Raw genomic sequence first — 24,539 nt, 5'->3', positions numbered from 1 at the left:
AGAGCACTGGACTGACAGGAGGAGCAGTAGGTAGCCGCAGTTAAGACGAGGTGGAGGATTAACTTAATGAAAGTGGTTTTTCAGGGAGGTGCTAAGTTTTCCTGAAAAATGGGCAGCAGGTTAAATGAGTTAGGGAAGCTCTGCTTTATTTTTATTTTTCAGAGGAAATCTCTGCTTTAGAGCAGTGGGCCCTTCAAGTGTGGCCCCCATCAACAGACTCAGCATCCCTGGAGAAGACCAGAAATGCAAACCTACAGGCTCCACCCCCAGACACACACACACACACACACACACACACACACACACACACACAATCAGGTCAAAGGATGGGTCTTGCCTCTGCCTGCTAGGAGATCCTGATGCTGGCTTAAGAACCATTGCTCCAGGGCCAGGGAGAAGGTTAAAAACCCTGGAGCCCACACTTACTGCACTTACTTACGTGCATGTGTGCATGTGGGAGCCCTGGGCTCCATTCCCTGGAGCAAGGGCTGAGCACTGGGCCAGGAGTAGCCCTGAGCACTGCTGGGTGGGTGTGGCCCCCCAAAAAACAAATATTGCTCCAGAGTTGGGGAAGCATTTCATGAACAGGGCCTGGTAATACTTTCATTTTACCGCCAACGCAGGGGTCTGTCATGTAGTCCTCTTTCTCTTTTCTCTTAATAAATGCAAGTCATGGTGTGTAATGGCAGGATAGCAGGTAGGTAGGGTGTTGACCTTGCATGTATCGACCTGGTTTCAATTCCTGGCACCCCACAGGTTCCTCCAAGCACACTGAAGTGATCCCTGGGCATCACCAGGAGTGGACCCCAAATAAATAGAATGTTTTTTTTGGGGGGGGGCACACCTGGTGGTGCTCAGGGGTTACTCCCGGCTCTGTGATCAGGAATTACTCCCGGCATGCTCAGGAGACCATATGGGGTGCTGGGCTTCAAATCCAGGTCGGCCGAGTGCAATGTGAACATCCTTCCAGCTGTACTAGCTCCACCTCCTAAATACATATATTCTTTAATATGTCAGGCCTGGAGATTCTGGGCACAAGCTTCGCAGAGGTTCTACCCTCTACACTCTAGTTCCCTGAGCACCAACAGGAGCAGCCCTCCAGCAGAGGCAGGAGCAGCCCCCGAGCACTGGAAGGTGTAGCCCAAACCTAGAATTGATTAATTAAAATAGAATTTTTAAATACAAAGCCATTCCTAGTTCCCCCGCCTGAAGAGCAGGGTAGCTCCCAGCAAAGGCGAGCAGCTTCTTCCTCTGCAGGGCAGGACCAGCCGGGCCAGTGGCCTCTGGGTATCTGTGGCCCCTTATCTGTGATACTCCCCTCCTCACTAAGGTCAAGGTCAGATCCTGACCCTGGTAGCCATGCCTTATTTGGTGAGCTGGCAGACGTTCACCTGTATTTTTTTCAGAAAATGACTTTCCTTCCCTGGGATAGCCCCTGCTTGTCTGACGATACCAAATGCAGACCCAGACCCGGGCTAAGGCGGAGAAGCCACAGCAGGCCCCCAGCTGGCGCTAAAGGAGCCGCCTGGAGAGGGGCTGGTGGGGAGTGGAGGGCAGCACAGACGCACGGGTCCCAGCAGGCCCACCAGTCGATTCTCAATAGACTGCGGTGAGGAAGGGAGGAAGGATTCCATCACCGTGATGAGCACACAACAGCCTGTTTCTTGCCATGATCACATTTCTCTTTCCAAAGCCAAGAAGAGTCAGGCAGAACTCTGGGTTGGGGGAGTGGAGCCAGGGGCAACAACCATGCCCAGGAGGTTGTGGGCACTAAGACCTCCCAGAAGCCTGAGGCTAAGCCTATACGTGAAACGGCTGGGGGTGGGGGGACCATAGGGGCAGTGCGGCAGGGAGGGTGGTGGAAGCAAGGGGAAACACACGTCTCTCCTCTCCCTGAGGCTGCCTGGCTGGGGCAGGGGTAAAAGGGTCCCTGGCTTGAGAAGCTGGGGAAGGGGGCACAGGTAGGGTCTTGCATGCAGCCAATCCAGGTTTGATCCCCGCATCCCATATGGTCCCTCGAGCAATCCCAAGAGTAATATTCCTGAGTGCAGAGCATCACTGGGTAAGACCCAAAAAGCGAACAGAGAGAGGGGAGACGGAAGGAGGGGGAGAAGGAAAGAGAGAGAGAGAGAGAGAGAGAGAGGAGAGAGAGAGAGGGGAGAGAGGAGAGAGGCAGGGAGGGAAGGGAGAGAGAGAGAGAGAGAGAGAGGAGAGAGAGAGAGAGAGGCAGAGGCAGGCTGTGGAAGAAAAGGCAAGAGAAGAGGCTCAAGTCTAGCTCCAGCTAGAACCAGAAATCTCAAAGGTTTCCTCCTTTTTGTTTTTGGGCCACACCTGGTGATGCTCAGGGTTTATTCCTGGCTCTGACCTCAGGAATCTCTCCTGGTAGTGCTCAGGGGATCCTGTGGAATGTCAGGAATCGAACCCCAGGTCGGCCGGTCACATGCAAGGTGAGCGCCCTAGGCACTGTACTGTCGCTCTGATCCCAGGTCTCCTCCTTCACCACAGGTTTGCTCACATACCTTCCCAGGTTCCAGCAACTCCTCCCTGAGGAGTTTGGGGGGGGGGGGGGGTGTCTCCAGGGGAGGGGGCAAAGCAAGGAGCAGACAGAAGACTGCAGCTGTTTGGCCTGTTTCACTTTTATCCCCTGAGGTCCAGTCAAGCAGAGGCCAGGGAGAAGGCTGCAGGCTGGGCGGGGAGAGGCGGTTAGAGACCCTTGTTGAAGTAGACGTAAGGCATGGTGTCCCCGTATGTGGCCTTGATGGTGTCTTGGAGTTCTGGTTCCAGAGAGGAAACTGGAAATTCGCTGAAATGAGAGAAGGGAGTGAGGAGCATCCCTGAGGGGGGAACAGAACGGGGTGGGGGCTGGAGCCATAGTACAGTGGGGAGGGCATTTGCCTCGCACACGGCTGACCCGGGTTTGATTCCCAGCATCCCTTAGGGTTCCCTGAGCACCGCCAGGAGTAATTCCTGAGTGCAGCGCCAGGAGTAACCCCTGAGCATCACCAAATGTGGCCCAAAAGCCAAAAGAAAAAAAGAGCATCCTGGGAGCTGGGGAGATGGTACAGTGGGTAATGTACCTGCCTTGCATGCAGCCAACCTGGATTTGATGCCTGGCACCGCCCCCCCTCCGCCCGCCAAGAGCAGCCAAAAGTGACCCCTGAGCACAGAGTCAGGAGTTAGTCTTGCGTATCACCAAGAGCCCAAAAGTCCCAAAAATCAAAACAAGAGCATGCCACTCAAGCGAGCAGCCAAAGGCCTGCAGATAAAACTTATGTATCACCTCTCAGAAATCCCCACCCTGTTTTTTTCTATCAGGTTCTTTTTGCTTGTTGGGCTTTTCAATTGTTTCAGAGCCACACCTAGCTACTCCCAACTTAGTGCTCTGGAGACCATGAGGTGCTGGGGAATCAAACCCGGGCCTCCTGAATACAAAACAAAGCATAAGCTTAAGCATTCTGAGTTACTTCCCTGGCCCTCCACCGGAATTTTTCTGGGGATGTGGTGTGAGGGTTGGGTGTTAAATTTTGGGGCACACCCAACTGTGGTCAGGGATCAGGAGATATCTCTTAGCATAGATCCAGGAGTAAGACTGAGCAAAGCTGAATATTGTCCAAAAAGCAAAACCAAAACCAAACGCTATTAATAATAATAAAAAGGAAAGTAAATAGAAGATATGTTTCTACTCGGGCTGAAGCGATAGCACAGCGGTAGGGCGTTTGCCTTGCGCACAGCCAGCCCGGCTGAGCCAGGTTCAATTCCTCCGCCCTTCTTGGAGAGCCCGGCAAGCTACCAAGAGTATCTCGCCCGCACGGCAAAGCCTGGCAAGCTCCCCGTGACGTATTCCATTTGCCAAACACAGTAACAAGAAGTTGCACAATGGAGACGTTACTGGGCCCACTCGAGCAAATTGATGAACAACGGGAGGACGGTGACAGTGATGTTTCTACTCAGTGCACAAGTGGAAACCTTCCTTTTTGGTGAGATTGTGGGGTGGGAGTTGGGCCTCACTAGTCAGAAGGTGCTCAGGGACCATATAAAGTGGCAAGGGTGGAACTGGAACTGTGGCAGTCTGATTGCAAAGCAAGTGCCTTAACCCCTGTACTATTACTATCTCTGCCCTAAGTGAACAAATACAAAGCTCCCCCCAGTGGAACCTAAATGTGTGTGTGTGTGTGTGTGTGTGTGTGTGTGTGTGTGTGCGCGCTGGGTGTACCCTTCACTGTGTGTGTTGGGAGAAGGGGGTATATCTTCCACTGGTGTGTGTGTCTGTGTATTTGGTGGGTATACCCTTCATTGTGTGTGTTGGGGGAGGAGGGTATATCTTCTACTACAGGATATACTGCTTTAGCAGATGACAACTGAACTGCCTCCCTAAGAAGGGAGAGGGACAAGACTTTTCACTGGATATCGACAAGCTCCAGATCGCTGGGGCTTCCCATCCCCGGTTTTCTGTTGTTGTTGTTTTTCTTTTTATTTTATTTTTTGCTCTTTGGGTCACACCTGGCGATGCACAGGGGTTACTCCTGGCTCTGCACTCAGGAATTACCCCAGGCAATTCCTGCTCAGGGGACCATATGGGATGCTGGGAATCGAACCCGGGTCATCAGCGTGCAAGGCAAACGCCCTACCCGCTGTGCTATCTCTCCAGCCCCTCCCATCCCTGGTTTGATGCTTTCTCCCCCTTCTCCATCATCCCTTCCTATCTGCTGCTCCCCACTGAGGCCATGCAGGAGAAATGGCAAGACCCTCGTCATCCACTCTCTGAGCCAGGAGCCAGAATAACTCCCAACTCTTCGTTCACATTCACAGACGTGGGGAGATGCAGCTCCCGAAAGCGGAAATGCGGAAAGGCCGGAGCTGTGGCCCTTCCTCAGCTCCCTGGAGACCCGCCTGGGTTACTGGTCCTCCGGGACTTTCTGGCCAGCATTTGGACCAACATGCACTTGTCCCTGGACTAACGCCGCCCTTCCTGTCCCAGCAGTTTACCATATCTGGGGGAAGAGCGCGCATCCCACCGGCACCATGAAGACGAGGCTGCAAAGAAAGGAGAAAGCACCGCGTGAGGGGGCACCCACGTGCCTCCCAGCCCCTCCTGCCAATCCTCCTGTGGCCTCCCCCAGCCCTGATGCCCCTGCTGAGTTCACAGGTGTGGGAGCAGAAGCCCCCGTGCCTGCAGGCCCCTGCTGGTGTGTAGGGAAGGCAGCAGGGTGGGAAGGCCACGGACCTGTCCCTGCGACCAATGGGCACTGGGCTGTTCCGGGACAGCTTCCCAAGCCACCGCACATGCAAGGAATTGGTTAAAGCTGCTAACACGTGATGCTGACTCAGCAGGCCAAAGGGGGCCAGGGAGCGCTGAGCCTGGCTGGCGTTCGGGCCTGCACCTGCAGGCAGGCATCTGTGGTGCTGGAAATCGGACCCCGATCTCCATGTGAAAACATGTACTCAACCACGGGGTTAGACCCAGCGTGGCTCAGGAGTGACTCCCAGTCCATGATCAAAGGACTCTCCCAACAGTGCTCAGGGGTCCCGCCTGGGGCTCCTCCTTGCAAAGCTTGTGCTCCAGTCCTCTGGACTCTCTCTTCCTGGCACAGTCCTGAGTCTCAGTTTTTCTAACAGGTTCAGTTGATACAGGTCTTGGGGCCACAGGACAGAGGATTCAGAAGTTTGGGGGCCACATCCAGCCTATGCTCAGGGCTGACTCCTGGCTCTGCATTCAGGGATCACTCCTGGTGAAACCCGGGGACCATATGGGGGGTGATGGGGAACTGAACCCCTATAAGGCAAGCATCCTACCCACTGTACCGTCTCTCCAGCCCCAGGATCCGGGATTCTAACAGAGCTGGGTTCGCAGCTCTGCAGCCCTGCCACACTTCCCAGGGAGCCTCTTTCACAAGAGGATTAATTGAGAGAACAGGTAAAGCACCTAGTCCGGGGGGACTGCTCACTTAGTGGGAACCACATCAGCAGAAGCTACGAGAGCACAGCATTCGCTAGGACGTGGGTGTGGCCCCCAGCTCAGCTCTGGCAATTACCAGCTGGACACCCTTGGGGAACCCTCTCCACCTCTGGAAGCCTCAGCATCATCATCCTAAAGAGTGGTGAGGCGTGGGGGCTGGAGCGATAGCACAGCGGGTAGGGCGCTTGCCTTGCACATGGCCGACCCGAGTTCGATTCCCAGTGTCCCATATGGTCCCCTGAGCACCGCCAGGAGTGATTCCTGAGTGCAGAGCCGGGAGTAACCCCTGAGCATCACCAGGTGAGATACAAAGAAACTAAATAAAGAGTGGTGAGGTGAGAGGCTGGAGCACTAGCACAGCGGGGAGGGCGCTTGCCTTGCACATAGCTGACCCAGGTTGGATCCCTCGCATCCCCATTCAGATCCCCCTGAGTGCAGAGCCAGAAATTAGCCCTGTGCATCACTGGGTGACGCTTCCAGGGCTGAGGAAATCCAAGGCCATCCCAGGAAGCCTTAGCGCAGTGGGAACAGCTCACACAGAATCCAGCTTGGTGGGGCGGGGACCCGGAGCTGCAGCTGGCACTGGATGCTGGGCACTGGCCAGCCAATGGAGGCCTCTGAGAGCGACCAGGGGTGGGGGGTGCTTCCTCTGGAGCACTTGGCAACCTCAGGCTGTCTCATCATGTATGTGCATTTTTTTTTAGGAACGCGGGAGCTGTTACTCCTGACTCTGTGCTCTGAGGACCCTGTGGGGAACAGGATGCGGGTGGGGGGACACGTAGAGGGGATATATGTAAGGTAAGCGCTTTATCCCCCATCCACATCTCCAGCCCATCATCATTTAAACTTCCTAAGTGACTGGTATTGGGATGTAAAGGAACTGTGACTGCAGGTTGTTGCAGGGCTGTGTCCACCGTAACACTCCCTAGCACTCCCAACACAACACATCATTATCATTTTTTTTTTTGGTGGGGGGGCTTGTCTCAACATTTTTGTCTTTCTGCTAAAAATGCAGGGGCTGGAGAGATAGCACAGCGGGTAGGGCATTTGCTTTGCACACGGCCGACCCGGGTTCGATTCCCAGCATCCCATATGGTCCCCTGAGCACTGCCAAGAGTAACTCCTGAGTGAAGAGCCAGAAGTAACCCCTGTGCATCGCCAGGTGTGACCCAAAAAGCAAAAAAAAAAAAAAAAAAAAGCTTCAGACCTAGAATCAGAGACAAGATCCAGGGGCTGGAGCAATAGTACAGCAGGTAGGGTGGTTGCCTAGTACATGGCCAACCTGGGTTTGTTCCCCAGCACCCCACCCGATCCCGAGCCTGACCAGGAGTGATCCCTGAGCGCAGAGCTGGGTGTAAGTCCTGAGCACTGTCAAGAGTGAGAGAGAGGGATGGGGGAGGGGGGTCATTCCACTTTCCATGTGAATGTGTGATTTAGCTCAGCCAATCAGACCCACCCTGCTCCCTCCCCCACCAAAAAAAAAAAAAGTTGGGACAAGAGCGAGGCCAACAGCCCAGAGGTGTTCTGAGCCAGGCGTTTTGGAAGCCAGGTGAAGGGTCATATGCTTCCAGGCAGCGGCAACAGACCTTGGGGATCCTGGGGCCCCCAGAATCCAGAGCTGGAAACTGTGATACTCACAAGCACCCACACAGCAGGACCTGCAAGGGGGCGTGCAGCGTCTTCACTTTCTGCAACAGGACAAACGAGAGAGGGACGGACACGGCACTGAGGGACGCTGCGCTGGCCTCTATGCCCGCCCATCATGGTCAGCGTCCAGGGGCCAGCCAGCATGGAACAAAGGGGGTCTGGGGTCCCCTCGCCCTCCAGATAGGGCATGGAGGCAGGTGCTGGTGTCTCAGGGCAGTGAGAGGGAGGGGCGAAAGGACGGGCGGGCCCCACCTACCTGCATGAAGCGCAGTTTCTCCAGCCGCTCCATGATGATGGGCAGCAAGACTGGAAGAGACCAGGGGAGAAGCCGGGGTCAGTGGCTGGTTTCCCCAGGCCCCTCACGAAAGCTGGGGGGAGACTGAGTTCTGCTCCCTCTTCCGAGAGTCTCCAGAAGACACTTCCATTTGGGAAGAAGGAGAAGGGGCGTGTGGGCTCCGTCTTCCTTGACTTCCTCCAGCCGGCAGAAGGCGCTTCTCAAGTCCCCCCAAGCCTGCGGCCCGGAGTCATGGGACAAGTAACCAGAACTCTCACTGGACTCAGCAGACAAGGTCCAGGTCCCCCCACTCCATGGACCCCACACCGAAAGTATTTGATAAACGGCTGCTGGCAGGAAGGACTTCCTCCATCAACCGCTAATAGACATCCTAGGAGTGGTAGAGTGGGACCCCCCACATCTCAACACCCCAAGAGACCCCAACACTGAGTGTGACTGCAGTCTCTGCCCTGAATCCCGGGGTTCCCCAGGACGGGAGGGAATCCCCCACTTACTCATGCCAGGAGCACAGATGGTGATCCGAGAAATGACCACCTGGGTGATGCCGAGAGCTGCCGCTCTCTGGACAGAGAAACAGGGTGAGAGTCAGAAGCTGCACAAAGCGGGAGGGCAGGGGGAGGGCTGAGCCAAGGATGGAGATGGGGCTGGGGGAGCCCACAAAGCCCGCTCCCCTCCCCCCCCCCGGCCACGCTTGCAGGGCCCCAGGTGAAGGAGAAACACCGTGAGTGGCCTGCTATGGACAGGGCCCGAGTCCGGGAGAGGCTCTCTGCTCGCTTGGGGTCCCCGACAGTCAGGACAGGGGCTGCTCACCCGAGACTGACCGATCTCGTTCTGATTCCTGTCCTTCACGCAGATGCCCTGGAGCAGCTCCCTGTGCAGAGACAGGCGGGATGGACACTGCCCAGCCACAGGACAGCAGCTTCGGGAAGGCCCTGCCTGCAGTGCGGCCCCCCGCCCCTCCCCAGCCTGGCGAGTGAGGCCTGGGAGTGTTCCCCGCAGGGGCGAGAGCCAGCCCTGCATCCAGACCCAGAAGTGGACATGGTGATCGTGAGCAAATTCCATCAACCGTACGAAGAGTAAATTATCCTCATCTGCAGGACGGGGCCAGGTCCCCTGCGACCAGGTAAGGAGCAGAGCAGACAACCCCACAACATGCTCTCTGCCCGGCCCCTGGCGTGGGGGATGGAGCGATGGCTCTCGAACCATTTCTGTCTTTATTCGGGGGACGGGGTGGGAAGGGGGTTTGGGCCAAACCCAATGCTGCTCAGGGTTTACTTCTGGCTCTGTGCTCAGGGATCACGCCTCAGGCAACTCAAGGACCATCCGGGGTGGCATGCATCAAACTGCAACCGCTCACGTGCAAGGCAAGCGCCCTACCCTCTGTACACTCTCTCTGGGCCCTGCATCCATACAAGACTGGGGCCGGTGACGTGGCTCGGGGGCAAAGCATCTGGCTTGAGTTTGAGGCCCCGGGTTTGGTTCCAGACATCATACCACACACACACCCTGCCACACACACACACACACACACACCTGAAAAAACACTCCACCAAGGCAGGGCGCGGGGACTCGGTCCTTTGTTGAAAGGAGTAACTGATGTGAAAGGGAGAAAAATGGGGCCTGGAGCTTGGGCTACTAGTGACATGTACCACAGGGAGCAGGTCGGGACAGTCCCAAGGATATGAGGCGTGTAGGCAGCAGAGGAGATAAAGGCAACGACAACCAGAGCAGCAACGGCAGCTGATGGGACATGGCTTTTTGTCATATCCCAGGCCCTGCTCTGAGTGCGTTAGGGCTCCTTCATCTTCCTTCGTGGCGGAGCCAGGGGTTGAACCCAGGGACGCCTCACACACAGAGCTGTACCGTGAAGTCCCACGGGCCCTCCAACATTATAGTTTACATTGGTGTGTGTGTGTATGTGTGTGTGTGTGTCGAGCACAGGGCAAGGCGTGTTTTGCCACAACTGGTGTGCACAGGACTTAGTCCCGGCCCTCACTCCGGGATCATTCCTGGCGGGCTTGGGGACCATATGGGACTGCACCCAGCTCAACCCTGTGTAAGATCCCTCTCGGCTGCACTATGGCTCTGGCTCCACATTCAGTATTTTGTAACCAAGGAACATCTCTACGCCCTAGTCCGAACCACGAACCACAGGACAGGCGGGTGTCTCCTCCCGCCTCTATCTGCTTACTACTCTGGCTCCTCCCCTCCCTCCCCCCGACCTTTTCTTGTTATTGGGGGGAGATCTGGGAACCAAGCAGCAATACTCAGAAGCTACTCCTGGCTCTGAGCCCAGGGTCACTCCTGGCGGTGTTCAGGGGACCATACATGACGCCAGGGTCACACCAGGTCAGCTGCATGCAAGGCAAGCGCCTTACCTCCTGTCCTAGCTGTCCGGCCCTTCTATGACTCCTTGCAAAGCGTCTTGGCTCCCTTCTCTCTTTGGACACCTCGTTGGGCTACCATTCCTTCCGGAAGTCAGCCCCAGGGCTTTGGAAGTCGGCAGCGTTCACAAACTAACTACGGTGGCGGTTGAAAGGACACGATCCAGCATGAACCCCGTGGGGCCGCCCTCTCTGCCCGCTTCCAGCCCAGAGGAGACGCGTCCATCCGCCCGCCAGCCAGTCCCAGGGCCACAGCGCCCAAGCTGGTGCATCTTCTCCAGGTACTGCCAGAGGCTCTCCCTTCATCCCTCCCGCCCCAAGAAACCCCCCTCCCCTCTACCCTCCAGCTCCCAGAAGCCCCCCCACCGCCTGGTTTCTTGCCCTTGCCCTGGTAACCTCAGGGTGTGCAGGGAGGGAGGGGGGTCTCTATACTCACTGCTGTCGCATCATTGGGATGTTGATGCAGTTGGCTGCGGCCACCGCAGCAAAGGGCACCCAGCGGCCCACCAGGGGTGGCGCTCTCTGGGGACAAGAGGGAACAGGGTAGTTTAGCTCACTGGACACTGGGAGGAGGGGGATGGCAGCTCAGGGACGTCAGCTCTGCCACACAGTTGGGACTCCTTCTGAGACCTAAGAGAGACCCACCAGGGCCACCTTCCCGGCTGCCTTTCCCCCCACAGGCCTGGGCTCGGGCCACAACCAGCAATGCCCGCCACCCACCCCCCCCCCCCACCCCCCCCCACCCCCCCCCCCCCCCCCCCCCCCCCCCCCGCTGCCGCGGGAGAAAGCTGCTTTCCCTGGGACTTGGCTGCCCCCTAGTGGCTGACGTGCCCACCACCACCCTGGACAGTACCTTTGTCAGCATGTTCATGCCCACGGCAGTGGCCACTGCTGTGGTGGTGGCTGTGACGTAGGAAAGGGCCATCTGCCTAAGGGGACAGAGAGTTGCTGAGGGCCAGGACTGAGCGTGAGTGAGGGTCTGCAGACGGACTAGGAGAGAGCGAGTGACCGCCCAGCCCGGAGGGTGCTCCAGCAGGCCTGCTTTCAGTTCAGAAGGTTTTAAATTTTTTTTTCTTTCTTATTTTGGTTTGCGATATGCCTCTCGGAGAGCCCAGCAAGAGTATCCCACCTGCACGGGCAGAGCCTGGCAAGCTCCCCGTAGCATATTCGATATGCCAAAAACAGTAGCGACAACAATCTCATTCCCTTGACCCTGAAAGAGCCTCCAATCGTTGGAAAAAACGAGTAAGAAGAGGCTGTTAAACCTCAGGGTTCTGGGAGCTGGAGCAATAGCGCAGAGGGTAGCGCGTTTGTCTTACACGCGGCCCACCCAGGTTCGATTCCTAGCAACCCTGAGCATGTCAGGAGTAATTCCTGAAGTGCAGAGCCAGGAGTAACTCCTAAGCATTGCTGGGTTTGACCCAAAAAGCAAAAAATAAATAAATAAAATCTCAGGACTTGGAGAAATAGAGACGTTACTGGCGCCTGCTCCAGTAAATCCATGAATGAGATGACAGTGATACAGTGATATTTTGGTTTGTGGGAAGTCACATCCAACAGTTCTTGGGGGCTAGTCAAGGTATGGTAGGGCAGGGACAGGGCTCCTGCAGCTCTGGGTTGCCAGTGAGCCCTCGGGCCTCTGGCCTCCTCTCCAGACCTTTGTTTGGTACTTTACACAGGCCAGCACTTCCTGCCTCCCTGCCTTGGAGCCCACGTGCACGCACAGGGGTCCCCCGGCCTCTACTGGCTGATGCCTGACTCTGCATAGCTCAGCTGTGCCGGCAGCTTGGCAGAGTGCCCCCACCCCCACCCGCCTTTCCTGCAGAGAGGCCATTCTGCCCTCTGGCTTCCCCCTGAGGCAGCCGTGCCTGGCATCTGGTTTGTTGGTTTTTCTAGGGGGGGCTTAGGGAACCCACATTTGGAGGTACTCAGGGCTTACACCTGGCTCTGCGTTCAGAGATCACTCCCGGTGGTCTCGGGAGACCATACAGGAGGCCGGGCACTGAACCTGGGTCGGCTGCATGCAAGACAAGCACCCAAGCCAATGGACTCCAGCCCCGGTGCCCATCTCCTGACGAAAGACCCTCATTCAGCGAGCACGGGCACCTCCTGGCTCAGCCAAGCGCACCCCCGCACCCACTACCCACCGACGGCTCTGGTCACGCGCTCTGGGGCATGAGCACCGCTGGGACTGTCCGAGGCGGGGCTGCTCCCCTGCCCAGACTAAGAAAACACTTGCCAAACCCCAGAAAGCGGAGACAAGGGCAGCCGAGACCCTCTCAGACAGGATGTCCCTGAGGAGGAGGCGGGTGGCGGCCGGGCCAGATTGAGAGACCCCCGCCAGGGGCTTGGGTCGCCTACCTGCCGGACGTGGGGGAAGCGGCGTTCCTGTTGGTGTAGTTCACCAGGGCGTTGAAAGACTGGTTCACCCACTGCCAAAAGACCACCGCCGGCACGGTTCTGCAGGCACAAAAGGGGGAGGGCACGGCACGCCTGTCACCCACCTACCCAGCAGCCCCCAGACTCACTTTGCGTGCCAGCTCACTTTGGCTCCCGGCCCAGGCTGCTCCCTGGACCTGGCATGTCCAGCCTCCCTCGAGGTACACGGCAAACCCTGCTCAGCTGACAGAGCGCTTCCTCCGAGAAGCCTTCCTGATCCTCTCCAACTCTTCCTGAGCTAGTCAGGCCAAGCTCCTTTCCCCCAGGACCCCATTTCCCACCTCTCCCATCCCCACCCCCACCTACCACCTGGGAACTAGGTGGCAACTGTTCATCCATCAGCTCAACAACACTGGTGATCCCTCGAGGAAAGGTCTGAGGATTTGTTGGGTTTTTTTTTTTAAGTCCCAAACCCTGGCTTAATAATTGTACTTGGACTTGGCTTAATAATTGTACACACAGGCTTGTTCTTCAACAGGCTTGTTCTTCAAGCCTGTGCCCTCACTTGCTTGTCTCAAAGTTTCTTAGCCTGCCAGTTTCCACTCTTTCTTAACCACACGATCTCTCACGATCTTTCTCTCTCTCTCTCTCTCTCTCTCTCTCTCTCTCTCTTTCTCTCTCTCTCTCCTCTCACATCTTTCTAAATTAGCTCCAATAAAAGCTTTCTGGGGCTGGAGCGATAACACAGCAGGTAGGGCATTTGCCTTGCACATGGCCGACCCAGGTTCTATTCCTAGCATCCCATATGGTCCTCCGAGTACCGCCAGGAGTAATTACTAAGTGCATGAGCCAGGAGTAACCCCTGTGCATTGCCGAGTGTGACTCAAAAAGAAAAAAAAAAATCAATTTTCTTACTTCAGGGTTGGAGCAATAGTACAGTGAGAAGGGCGTTTGCTTTGCATGGCTCTAACCCCTAAGTATCACCGTGTGACCCCCCCCCCAAAAAAAAACTAAAATCCTTTTTGTCTTCACGAATAAATAAATAAATAAATGGGCAAACTGTGGCAGAGGCAGGGAGGACAGGAAGGGGAAAAGTGACTCAAGGCCGGGCCGTGAAGCCAGTGCATTAGCAGAAGCGAGAAAGGGCCTAAGTTCTGCTTCACCAGGGCCGCAGGCTACAAAAACTCATGCAGGGCTGCACAAGGGCTCGAAGGCCTGGAGCACACGTCCAACGTCGCAGGACCCGGGGTTCAATTCCAGGCACCGCGTAGCCTCCTGAGTACTAGGTGGAAGGCTGGTGGCCCCCAGTACCACAGGGAAGCCCCCTGCCCTAGACATACATTCAATGCATTACTGAAGAAACTTTTGGATTTCGGTATTTTGCTTTGATTTGGGGCTGGGGGTTGGGGAGGGGGGAGGGACACACCTGGCAGTGCTCAGGGGACCATACAGGATGCCGGGAATGGAACCCGGCTCAGCTATATGCAAAGCAAACGCCCGACCCACACCGGGATGCTTGCCTGTGACTGAGTTCAGGCTGGCAATGACTGTACTGGAGGGATGGGAGGCACGAAGGGGGGTGGGGGCGTGCTGGAGGGGATGTGGCTGCTTTCAGGGCTTCCTGCACACCAAGCACCCGCCCCAGTCCTGCGCCAAAACCCAGACCCTGAACAATCACTCTAGGGAGGAGTGTCTCCATGTTCCTCCAGGCAGCGTCCCTCTGAGGACGATCTCTAGCGTGGAATACACACCCGAGGGCCCCCCCTCCCGCCTGTGCCCTCCGCGGCCCTCTGCCCAGGACACCCAGCACCCCACCCCCACCCCAGCTGCTCGGGTCGCACCTGTAGAACTGGAGCATGAAACCGGTGATGATCATGCCCCCGGGGACCTGGAAGGACATGCGCCCCATAAAGTTCATCTTCTCCCCGGTGTCTGGGTGGAAGGCCGAGTCGTACAGCTTCTTGGCGTACAGCAGCTGCTCCGGGCGGGTGCCTGGGGGTACCACCCCCAGCCTGCCCCCCGCACAAGGGGTGCGGTCACCTCCTGGCACCCACAAGGATGCCCTTCACCACACCTCCCTCCTCCTGCCTCCCCGCCAGCCCCCACCTCCTCCTGAGCCCCTCACCTGCTCTTCTCCACCATCATCTTGGCCCAGTCTAGCTCCCGCTCCGGAACCAGGGCAGTGCGGGGGTCTGTGATATTGAAGAAGTGCTTCACCCGCCCCCAGAAAGTGCACTGGTCCCAACGAGGGGCATCGATGTCAAAGGCCGCCATCCTGCTCACACTCGGGCTGAAGGATGGGGGGAAAGGAAGATGGGACCCAGCAGAAGAGTTTCCCCCAGGCTCTGAGACTTGCACCGGGGAGGCGGCCCGCCTGCCTTCTTCCTGGCTTCATCAGGTTGAGTGGTGGGATATGGACGTGTACATCCTGAGTGCCTGCCAGTGGCCCCATCCTGTGCCTGACCACACTGGGGGGGAGGCCACAGAAAGGGAAATCTCCACCTGGCCATGGGGAGCCTGAGTCTGAGCCAGGAACAAGAGCCCCACTGTGCAACAGCAATCAGACATGTGAGGGGAAGCAGAGCAACCCAAAGGGGCTTTCTGGAAGAGGCAGCACGTGAGCAAAGTCCCAGACGATAGAACAGACTTGGTCTGATATAGGAAGACAGTACAATGGCAGGGCACTTGCCTTGCACGTTCCACCCAGTTCGGTCCCCAACACCCCAGGGCCAGAGTGACAGTACGGCAGGTAGGGTATTTGCCTTGCACGCAGCCACTGGGTTTCAGTCCCCAGCATCCCATATGGTCTCCCAGTATCACCAGAAGTAATTCCTGAGTGCAGAGCCAGGAGTAGTAACCCCTGAGCATAGCCGGTGTGAATCCCCCCACCCCCCGCCACACACACACACACACACACACACACACACACACACACGCAAAAAGATCCCCAGTAACCTTGCAGTCCCCAACCTTGCAGTCCCCGCAGCCCTCTAGATGTGATTCTGAGTGCAGAGCTCAAGAGTAAATAAGCTGAGGGGCTGGAGCGATAGCAGAAATGCCCTAGTAGGGCGTTTTCCTTGCATGCGGCTGACCTGGGTTCAATTCACAACATCCCATATGGTCCCCTAAGCATCGCCAGGAGTAACCCCTGTGCATTGCTGGGTGTGACCCAAAAAGAAAAAAAAAGAGTAAATAAGCCGAAGGGGTGGGTGTTGGATGACTGTATGATTAAAACTCAAACCTGAAAGCTTTGTTACTGTACCTCATGGTGAATCAATAAAAATAAAATAAAAAAAAAAGAGTAGGGGCTGGAGTGATAGCACAGCGGGTATGGCGTTTGCCTTGCACTCAGCCAACATGGCCGACACAGGTTTGATTCCCAGCATCCCATATGGTCCCCCGAGCACTGCCAGGAGCAATTCCTGAGTGCTTGAGCCAGGAGTAACCCCTGGGCATCGCCAGGTGTGACCCAAAAAGAAAAAAAAAAAGAGTAAATAAGCCCAGGGCAGTGCTGGAGAGATAACACAGCGGGTAGGGCAGGGCGTTTGCCTTGCACAAGGCCTACCCAGGTTCGATTCCCATCATCCCATATGGTCCCCCAAACACTGCCAGGAGTGCAGGAGTGACCCTTGAGCATCGCCAGGTGTGACCTGAAAAGAAAAAAAAAAAAAAGCCCAGGGCACCACCTGGTGTAGCTCTAAAATGACAAATAAGAAAAAAAGGAGCCAGAGAGAGAGAGAGTACAGCAGGTGAGGTACGGCCGTTGCATGTGGCCACCCCAAGTTTGATCCTCGGCACCACATACGGTCCACCAAGCACCTCCAAGAGTGATCCATGAGCACAGAGCCAGGAAAAAGCCCTGAGTACTGCCAAGTGGGGTCCAAACAATGTGCAAGGTCCAGGGAGAGAACTTGCATGTCTGAGACCCAGGGCCCAGGGTTCTATCCCAGACTCTGCCAAAAACTCCAGTAAACACTTGTGTGAGCTCGGCAGGCAGGAGTGAGGCAGGCCCAGGCATGGCTGAGCTGCAGCTGGAATCTCCGACCTGGAGAGGGGGGTTGGGCACCCTTTTTTTCAAGGGACTGCATATGATTAAGTCAGGTCACCCAAGAAGGAAAATCTCCCTTTGGATCTAACGTAAAGCCAACCAATTAGGGGACCTAGGGAACTTTCTTCACCGGGATACCCAGAATGGAGTTTGGTGGATCACTGGAAGAGGTGGGGGCACTCCACGGGGATGGACACCCTTGCCAGCTGGACACACACTAGAGGGGGTTCCAGCCAGTTCTATTCGAACTAGCCAAGCTGACAACTGGACCAAGATCTGAAGCGAAGCCTGAGATTTCTGAGGCAGAAGCGATAGAAAAACAGGATTTGAAGACGATGTGTGGATCTTTTCATGTTGCATTGCAAGAAGCAGGAGACTTCCTTAAATGAAGAGAGGGCCCGTCCCAAGTCCTTCAAACGCCTGCTCCCATCCATGATGCTGCTCCTTCCCCTCTGCACTAAAGGTCATCTGCCTCTTCCACCCTCAACCCCACCCCAACCCACCCTCAGTTTTTGGGGGACACCCAGCTGCATTCAGGGCTTATTCCTGGCTCTGTGATAAGGGATTACCCCGGGCTGGGCTCGAGGAATTAGCTATGGTGTCAGTGCCGGGATGAACCTGGGTTGGCCCCATGCAAAGTAACACCTAAAAGCATGTGCTACCTCTCCAGCTCCGGTCTTTCATCTTAAAGGTTTGAAACATAGCCTCACACCAGTGAGAACGGCACATATCAAAAAGTCTGGAAACAGCCAGTGTTGAGGTGAGAAAGACACTCTCATCCACTGTTGGCACAAATACCATCTGGTTCAGCCCCTGTGGAAAGCAATACGGAAGAGATAGAACAGCTAATAGGCTGCCTGCCTTGCATGCAACCGACCAGGGTTCAATCCCTGGCATCACCCGAGCCCCGCCAGGAAGGATCCCTGAGCCTGAGCACATCGCCCCACCAAAAAGAAAAGCTGATGGGGCTGGATCAATAGCACAGCGGGTAGGGCGTTTGCCTTGAACACGGCCGACCCGGGTTCGATTCCCAGCATCCCATATGGTCCCCCGAGTACCACCAGGAATAATTCCTGAGAGCATGAGCCAGGAGTAAGCCCTGTGCATCACTGGGCATGACCCAAAAAGCAAAAATAATAATAATAATAATAAAAAGCTGAGATAGAGCCAGGAAGAAAGATGGTACAAGGGGTTGGAGCATGTGCTTTTATCTAGGAGTACCAGGTTCAATCCCCAGCACCACAGTTTCCCAAGGCACCCCTGGGAATGAGCCCTGAGCACTGATTCAGGATTCATTCCTAAGCACCACCAGGTGTGGTCAGGGAAAATAACAACAACAAAAAAAAAGACTGGAATTAGAATTGGAATAAAATAAAATCATGGGGCCAGAGATACTATTAGTGGCTCTACAGTCCCATAGGTCGCCCAGGACCTGCCAGGAGTCAGTAACCCTGAGCATTCCCGAGTGCAGAGCCAGGAATAAGCCCTGAGCACTGCTGGGTGTGGCCCAAACACAAAAACCAAAAAAGGAAGTAAATAGATAAAGGCAGATATAGGGCAGGAGAGAGCCTGAGGCAGAGAAGCTCTGCAGCCCCCCAGTACTGAACCATCATGCTCACAAAGTGATTCTCACACCTCCTGACGTTGTTCATCAATTTGCTCGAGCGGGCCCAGTAACATCTCCATTTTGAGACTTACTGTTACTGTGTTTGGCATATTGAAGACATCACGGATAGCTTGCCAGGCTTTGCCGTGCGGGCAAGATACTCTCGGTAGCTTGCCGGGCTCTCTGAGAGGGGCGGAGGAATCGAACCTGTCTGCACGCAAGGTAAATGCCCTACGGCTGTGCTATCACTCCTATTTAAAAAAAAAAAAGGAATGTATTAGCACATATTTAAGTTCCCTCCTTAAGCCCTCTCCCCCAACTCCGGAGTTCCCTGCAAAGAAGCACCTGTCGTTCAGACCGAGGCTTGACCCGCCTCTCCAGATGTCCCTTAGAAGCAGCCCTTCCATACACCCCCGAAGGCCAGTGCCCGCTACAAGTCCTCTCTGCTGGGAACATTTCCTTTACTTTTTCTTTCTTGTTTTGTTTTGGGGCCATACCTATTGATGCTCAGGGCTTACTCCCGGCTCTGCACTCAAAAATCACTCCTGGCAGTGCTCAGGGGACCATCTGGGATGCCGGGGCTCGAACCTGGGTCAGCCATGTGCAAGGCAAGCGCCCAGCCTGCTGTACTAAACTCTCCAGCCCCCTCTTTTTCTTCCTTTTTGGTATCCAGGTACTTTAGGGGTTACTCCCAGTTCCATGCTGGGTTTGCTCCTGCACATACTCGGGGATCACGCCACACAGGGGATCCAACCTGGGTTTCCCCTATGCAAAGCAGGGGCTCTGGACCCTCAAGAGCAGTTTTTATTTGGGGGAGGGGGTCACACCAGCGATGCTCAGAGGTTACTCCTAGCTGTGCTCGGGGGACTATATGGGATGCCAGGGATCAAACCCAGGTCAGCTGTGTGTAAGGCAAATGTCCTATGCTCTGTACTATCACTCCGGCCCCCAAAGTGTTTCTTTAATGCGATGCCAGGTTCTCATCAAGGCTGGTGTGATGAGAAATACCACGCACTTTCCCCACGAGGCGACGCACTCTTTGAAGTCCAGGGTTCCGTCCATTTTGTTCATCTCTGCTGCCCCAGTATCTCCCCCGAGCAGCCAAGTCTTCACTGGGTATGAGGCTCTCTATACAGCAGCACCTGGACACTGAGGCTCAGAGCAAGCTCTGGGTCCAGAGGCCAGAGAACTCCAAAGGGGGAGTTCTGGAGATGGGCACAGAGCTGGAGTGATAGGACAGCGGGGAGGGGTTCTTGCCTTGCACGTGGCCATCCCGAGTTCAATCCCCAGCATCCCATACCACCCCCAACCACCACCTCCAGGAGTGATTCCTGGGTGCGGGGCCAGGAGTAAGCCCTGAGCATCACTGGGTGTATGGCAAAAATCAAAAAGAAAATGATGGGCCCAGTGGACAAGCACAAGTAGGAGGTAGAAGAGCCAATGAGTGTGGCAGATGTATCGTGGTAGCCACCGCAGGGATTTCCTGCCGGTGGGAGAGCCATGCGCTGACGGGTAAGTGGGAGCGGTGATTTCTCCAGGGGGAATAAGCCACAACACGGGGCTTGAACAAAGCCTGTCTTTAGCCCTTTTCATGGGCAGGAGGGTAAAGGGGAGGTTTAGCCAAACCCAGCAGTGCTTAGGGGCTACCCCTGGCTCCAGCCTCAAGCATCAGTGCTGGCAGGACTCAGGCTATCCATAAGCAGTGCCTGGACAGAACCTGGGTCAGCAAGTGCCTTACCTCTGGACTCAGTCTCCAGCCCTGGGAACTAGGCATTTGTTTTTAAAGCCCTTGGCCTGTCCCTAACCTCAAAACTCCCATGGCAACCTCTGAAGAAGTCAGAGGCCAGAGAGCAGTGGCCGTGTCCAGCACGCCCACATCCGCCCCTCCCGCTCCACTCTCCAGGGACAGGCTGGGCCGAACACAAAGGCATTTCACCCAGAACCAGCTGACCCCAGGAGTGGCAGGGCCCAGGAGGTCACAGTCCTCGACGCTGACAGAGCCCCCTCGGGAGAGAGCCTGGCCTCCCCCTGCCTCCCCCTCCCACCACAGACATACACGGGGCGTTCTCAGGCCTCACCCCAACACTGGAAAGCCTTCCACAAAGGAAGCACTTCACACAGAAGGGTAATCATTTGCGAAATTATGCAAGCACACTCACCTTCCTGACCGAGGTCAGGAAAGGAACTGTCTGGTCCCAGTGCAAAGCCAAATGCAGTCCAACAGAAAGAGCTAAGTTCTGAGTCTGGGGTACTGCCCCCAGCATTGGCTGCCCCCCATGGGCACAGTTGTGGGGCTCCAGCTATGGACCCCCGTCTCAATCTGCTCCCTGGCAGCTCGGTGAACTTCTGCAATGGTCATTTTCTCGCTGTTGAGCTATCGCTGTAGAATCCACCTCCCTGGCATGCCGTCAGCTCCTGCCACCTCTCAGCTCCTCACCGCCTGCCTGGATTGTACCCCACTGGTTTGAGGGGTGCCCTGGATCCAAGGTCCAACTTTCAGGTCAAACTAACACTCTGCCAGGGTTACGGAAGGGGCAGGTTTGTGTTCACCTAAATTACCAAGTGTCTCCATTGCCCTGTTTGCTACGCCCATGCGCAGAACTCCCGTGCTCCAAGTTTTTTTTATCTTCCCTCCCTCCCTCCGTCCCTCCCTCCTGCCCTTTCTTTCTTTCTTTCTTTCTGTTTTTTGGGCCACACACAGCAATGCTCAGGGGTTACTCCTGGAGGACCATAAGGGATGCTGGAGATCGAACCCGGGTTGACCCCATGCAAGGCAAACTCTTTACCTGCTATACTATCGCTCCGGTCCCTGTTTCCTTCCACATGCCACACAAGTCATACCAAGTACTTCCTGAAAGAAATCTCAGGGTCGCCCGAAGAACAGTTTCCACTGATGGACAATGGGGAACAAGGGGTAAGTTGGAAATCGGTAGGGTGACTGATGGATTTGTTTCAAGGATTTGAGAATATAAAAAAAAAAAAAAAATGGAAATCCAAGATCCCACTAACCAGAAGAACCTGGAAAGGCTCACATCGCAGACTAGAGGCACAGAGCCTGCTCACTGGCTGAGGCCAGGCTTGGCATACGGGAGGCCCAGGCTCAATCACGTGGTTCCCTGAGCACCGCCAGGAGTGACCCCTGAGCACAGAGCCAGGACAAGCCTTCCCCACCTCACCCCTGAGTGCCGCTGGGTCCAGCCCCAAAACAAAACAAAACAAAAAACTAAACCGTATCCAGCACTGGGGAGCACTGCGGAGCACTGTGGAACACTGAGGCTCAAATGTCTTTGCACAAAGCCAAGGAATCAGCAGGAGGAGCGGACCCAGGGCTGCCCTTCACCTGTAGGCCTGGCTGTCGTGAAGACTTCTCCTATCCAGGGCCACCAGGCTGAGGATGTGTTAGACGGGCCTTCCCAGAAGGGAGGGGGGAACTGGAGAGAGACCTCTCACCTCTGGAAGGATCCCATCCTTCCCAGGCAGCTGATTTTCTCTGGCAACTCAGGATTCAGTGGACAGACTGCCAACCGCCTCTGAGAAATCTTGCAAGGGAAGGGATAAATCCAAGAACTCCCTGTCTGTCGCCCCAAGCAGAAACACAAACAGCATCTCTGCTGCTTGTATAGACACAGGGAGCGCTGAGCCAGGCAAACACTGTCGTTAGGGCTGCCTCAAACCAGCTGGAGGCAACTCATAAAGCAAAAACGGAACACCAGGGCCACGGTGTAGCTAGACGCCAGATGCCACAGAAAGAGAAAACTACTGAGGCCAGAGCGACAGTACAGCAGACTGGGCGCTTGTCTTGCACATGACCAACCTGGGTTCGATCCCTAGCATCCCATCTGGTCCCCTGAGTCTGCCAGCAGTAATTCTTGAGTGCAGAGCCAGGAGTTACCCGTGAACGGTGCCAGATGTGTCCCCAAAACCAAAAAAATAAATAAAGAGAAACCTACCTCCTCACCTTTCCCCCAAGACAGGGGAGAGAGGGGGACTGTTCACCTAGCACCTCATTAGTCAAGGGTTGGAACTAGGTTTAGTCACAGATCAGAACTAATGAATTGGAGCTGATGTTTCAGATACAGTTTTTTGGGCTTTGGGCTATACCCTGCAGTGTTCAGGGGCTACTGGGGGAGGTCTTGGGGGGAGGGGGTAGTGCTGGAAATGGAGCCTGGGCTTCCCACACGCAAAGCTTCTGCTAACCTCCTTGGGGTAGCTCTTCAGCTCCAGATCCGGAGGCCCGCTAGGAAAGAGGCAAAGCCCCAAACCTGGACGAAACAACACCCAACAGGGTGCCTGCATGTGCTTGGCACTGCTCTATGTGCTGGGCTGAGAAATTCACCTCATCCTCAAAGAATCCTGAAATGCTGGTCGGGTTGGAGAGGCGTCATGTTAAATCACCAGGTCCACACTATCAGTACTTAAAAAGTTCTGGATTCAGAGGCTGGAGCAATAGTACAGCAGGTAGGGCATTTGCTTTGCACACAACTGACCCAGGTTCAATCCCCGGTGTCCCCTGAGCCCCACCAGGAGTGATCCCTCAGCACTGTCGACTGTGACCAAAAAAATCAAAATGATAAATAAAAAGTTGTGGATTCAGGGGGTCGATGGAGAGGTATAGCAGACAGGGAGTTTGCCCTACTGGAGAGCCCACCAGGGTTTGACCCCAGGCACCCATATGGTCCTCTAAGCCCCAGAAGTGATCCCTGAGCATAGAGTCAGGAATAAGCCCTGATCACCCCCAAGTGTGGTCCCCCAAAAAGGTATGGGGGCTGGAGTAATAGTACAACAGATAGGGTGTTTGCCTTGTACACAGCCAACCCCAGTTCAATATCTGGCATTCCATATGGTCACCCAAACACCACCAGCAATGATTCCTGAGTGCAGAGCCAGGAATAATCCCTGAGCACTGCCAGATGTGACACCCTCCCCCTTACCTCACTCCCCCCAACACACACACAGCTTCTGGATTCAAGGACGGCAGGATAGCACAGAGGCTATGGCACTTGCCTTGCTAATCAAGGATCCCAATTTGAGGGGCCAGAGATAGTAGAGCGGGCAGGGTGTTTGCTTTGCATGGGATGACCTAGGTTCCTTCCACCCAACCCTACATGATCCTCTGAGCACCACCAGGAGTAATCCCTGAACACCATCAGACATGGCTCAAAATCCAAAATCCAAGGCGGCTTCCCCGAGCACTGCCAGAAGGAATTCCTCTCCCCAAAACAAAATAACAGTTCGTTCACTTTGCTATTACAAACCAATGTGTTACTCTTACCTTAAAAATATGATGATGCTTTGAAGCATCCCAGTCCCTACTCTATCGCGTTAAACAACCGACCAGTAACGCTGTGAGAAAGAAACCCCGTGGGAAAAGCATTTCCCTAGGATGTCATTTCCGTGAGGGCAGCGTTTTGTCCTTCCACGCACTGTCGGGGGTGGGGGTGGGGTAGGTTAGACTAAAACCTGAACTTGGAAGTTTTGGGCAATTAGTGCCGCTGCGGGCCATGCAGACCAAGCACCCATCCCGGCCCATCGGTTCCACGTTGCTTATCAAAACCGGTCCTTCCAAAACGCCTTTCACCCCTGCAGCCAAGCAGCGCACCTCTTGCGCCCAGGGCCAATTCCTTAGCGACCTCTTGCCCTTCCTCTACCCGAGCCTCTCCATCCCAGACTCAAGACGGGCGTGTGCAAACGGGTGCGCCCCGGAGGCCGGCGCACGAAGACACTGGGGGTACCGAAGAGACGTTTCCTGGGCAGCCCCGGGGGACGCTCCTGGTGCCACGTGGCTTCGCCAGCTGAAAGCCCGGGCTGCAGCCCGTCCAGAGGGGTCAGGACAGAGATCCAGGCTTGCCTCCCCGGGGCCTCGAGCGCGGGAACGGTGGCGGGCGGTTTCCTCCCAAGATCCCTTACCTGGTCCTGGGAGGAAGACACAGTGACAACTGCCACCAGGAGCAGCCCGTGTCCGCGGCAGGCTGCACGAACACGCCGCCTGCAGCCGGGAGCCGCCCCTTCTCCCCGCCCTCACGCCCCTCCTGCCGACCAATCGCCGGCCGGGCAAAGCCCCGCCAGCCGCGCGGGCCAGGAGCATCCTCCAGGGCCAGCCGCCGCAGGCCGCTCCCGCAAGCCGCCTGCGCAGTGGCCGGGCGCCGCGGCGCGCTTGCGCAGTCCAGGGACAGGCCGCGCTGGACCCCGCCCCGTCCTGCTGCTCGGCCTCCGCGCCGTGCGTG

The 24,539-nt window shown here is 55.8% G+C and overlaps 1 protein-coding gene across 3 annotated transcripts; it reads right to left on the bottom strand.

Annotated features, from left to right (window-relative positions):
• Positions 1 to 2,633: 2,633 nt before the first annotated feature.
• SFXN2 (sideroflexin 2) lies at positions 2,634 to 24,424 on the bottom strand. Of its 3 annotated transcripts, none has more exons than XM_056121020.1 (12): positions 18,408 to 18,540; positions 14,787 to 14,951; positions 14,503 to 14,673; positions 12,644 to 12,742; positions 11,136 to 11,211; positions 10,719 to 10,804; positions 8,709 to 8,769; positions 8,393 to 8,459; positions 7,860 to 7,909; positions 7,595 to 7,644; positions 4,987 to 5,034; positions 2,634 to 2,803 (listed from the first exon to the last, which is right to left on the bottom strand). In XM_056121020.1, exons 2-12 carry the CDS (start codon positions 14,933 to 14,935, stop codon positions 2,704 to 2,706), a joined length of 957 nt encoding a protein of 318 aa, XP_055976995.1. In that variant the 5' UTR covers positions 14,936 to 14,951; positions 18,408 to 18,540; the 3' UTR covers positions 2,634 to 2,703. The 3 variants fall into 3 exon arrangements, with proteins under 3 accessions (XP_055976995.1, XP_055976996.1, XP_055976993.1); XM_056121018.1 differs by lacking the exon at positions 18,408 to 18,540 and adding an exon at positions 24,223 to 24,424 and having other exon boundaries at positions 2,635 to 2,803; XM_056121021.1 differs by lacking the exons at positions 10,719 to 10,804; positions 11,136 to 11,211; positions 18,408 to 18,540 and adding an exon at positions 24,223 to 24,424.
• Between the last annotated feature and the right edge of the window lie 115 nt (positions 24,425 to 24,539).

This window comes from Sorex fumeus, unplaced genomic scaffold (genome assembly GCF_029834395.1).
Source record: "Sorex fumeus unplaced genomic scaffold, SorFum_2.1 ptg000043l, whole genome shotgun sequence".
In the NCBI taxonomy this organism is placed as follows: Eukaryota; Metazoa; Chordata; class Mammalia; order Eulipotyphla; family Soricidae; genus Sorex; species Sorex fumeus.
This window is presented reverse-complemented; position numbering and strand designations above follow the sequence as displayed.

Excerpts from the sequence above, each read along its gene's own strand:
- SFXN2 (XM_056121018.1), bottom strand. The coding sequence starts at position 14,935 with ATGGCGGCCTTTGACATCGATGCCCCTCGTTGGGACCAGTGCACTTTC. Across the intron at positions 10,805-11,135 it reads GCATGAACATGCTGACAAAG|AGAGCGCCACCCCTGGTGGG; the intron begins GTACTGTCCAGG and ends TCTTGTCCCCAG. Across the intron at positions 7,910-8,392 it reads CATCTGTGCTCCTGGCATGA|TCTTGCTGCCCATCATCATG; the intron begins GTAAGTGGGGGA and ends GGTCTCTTCCAG.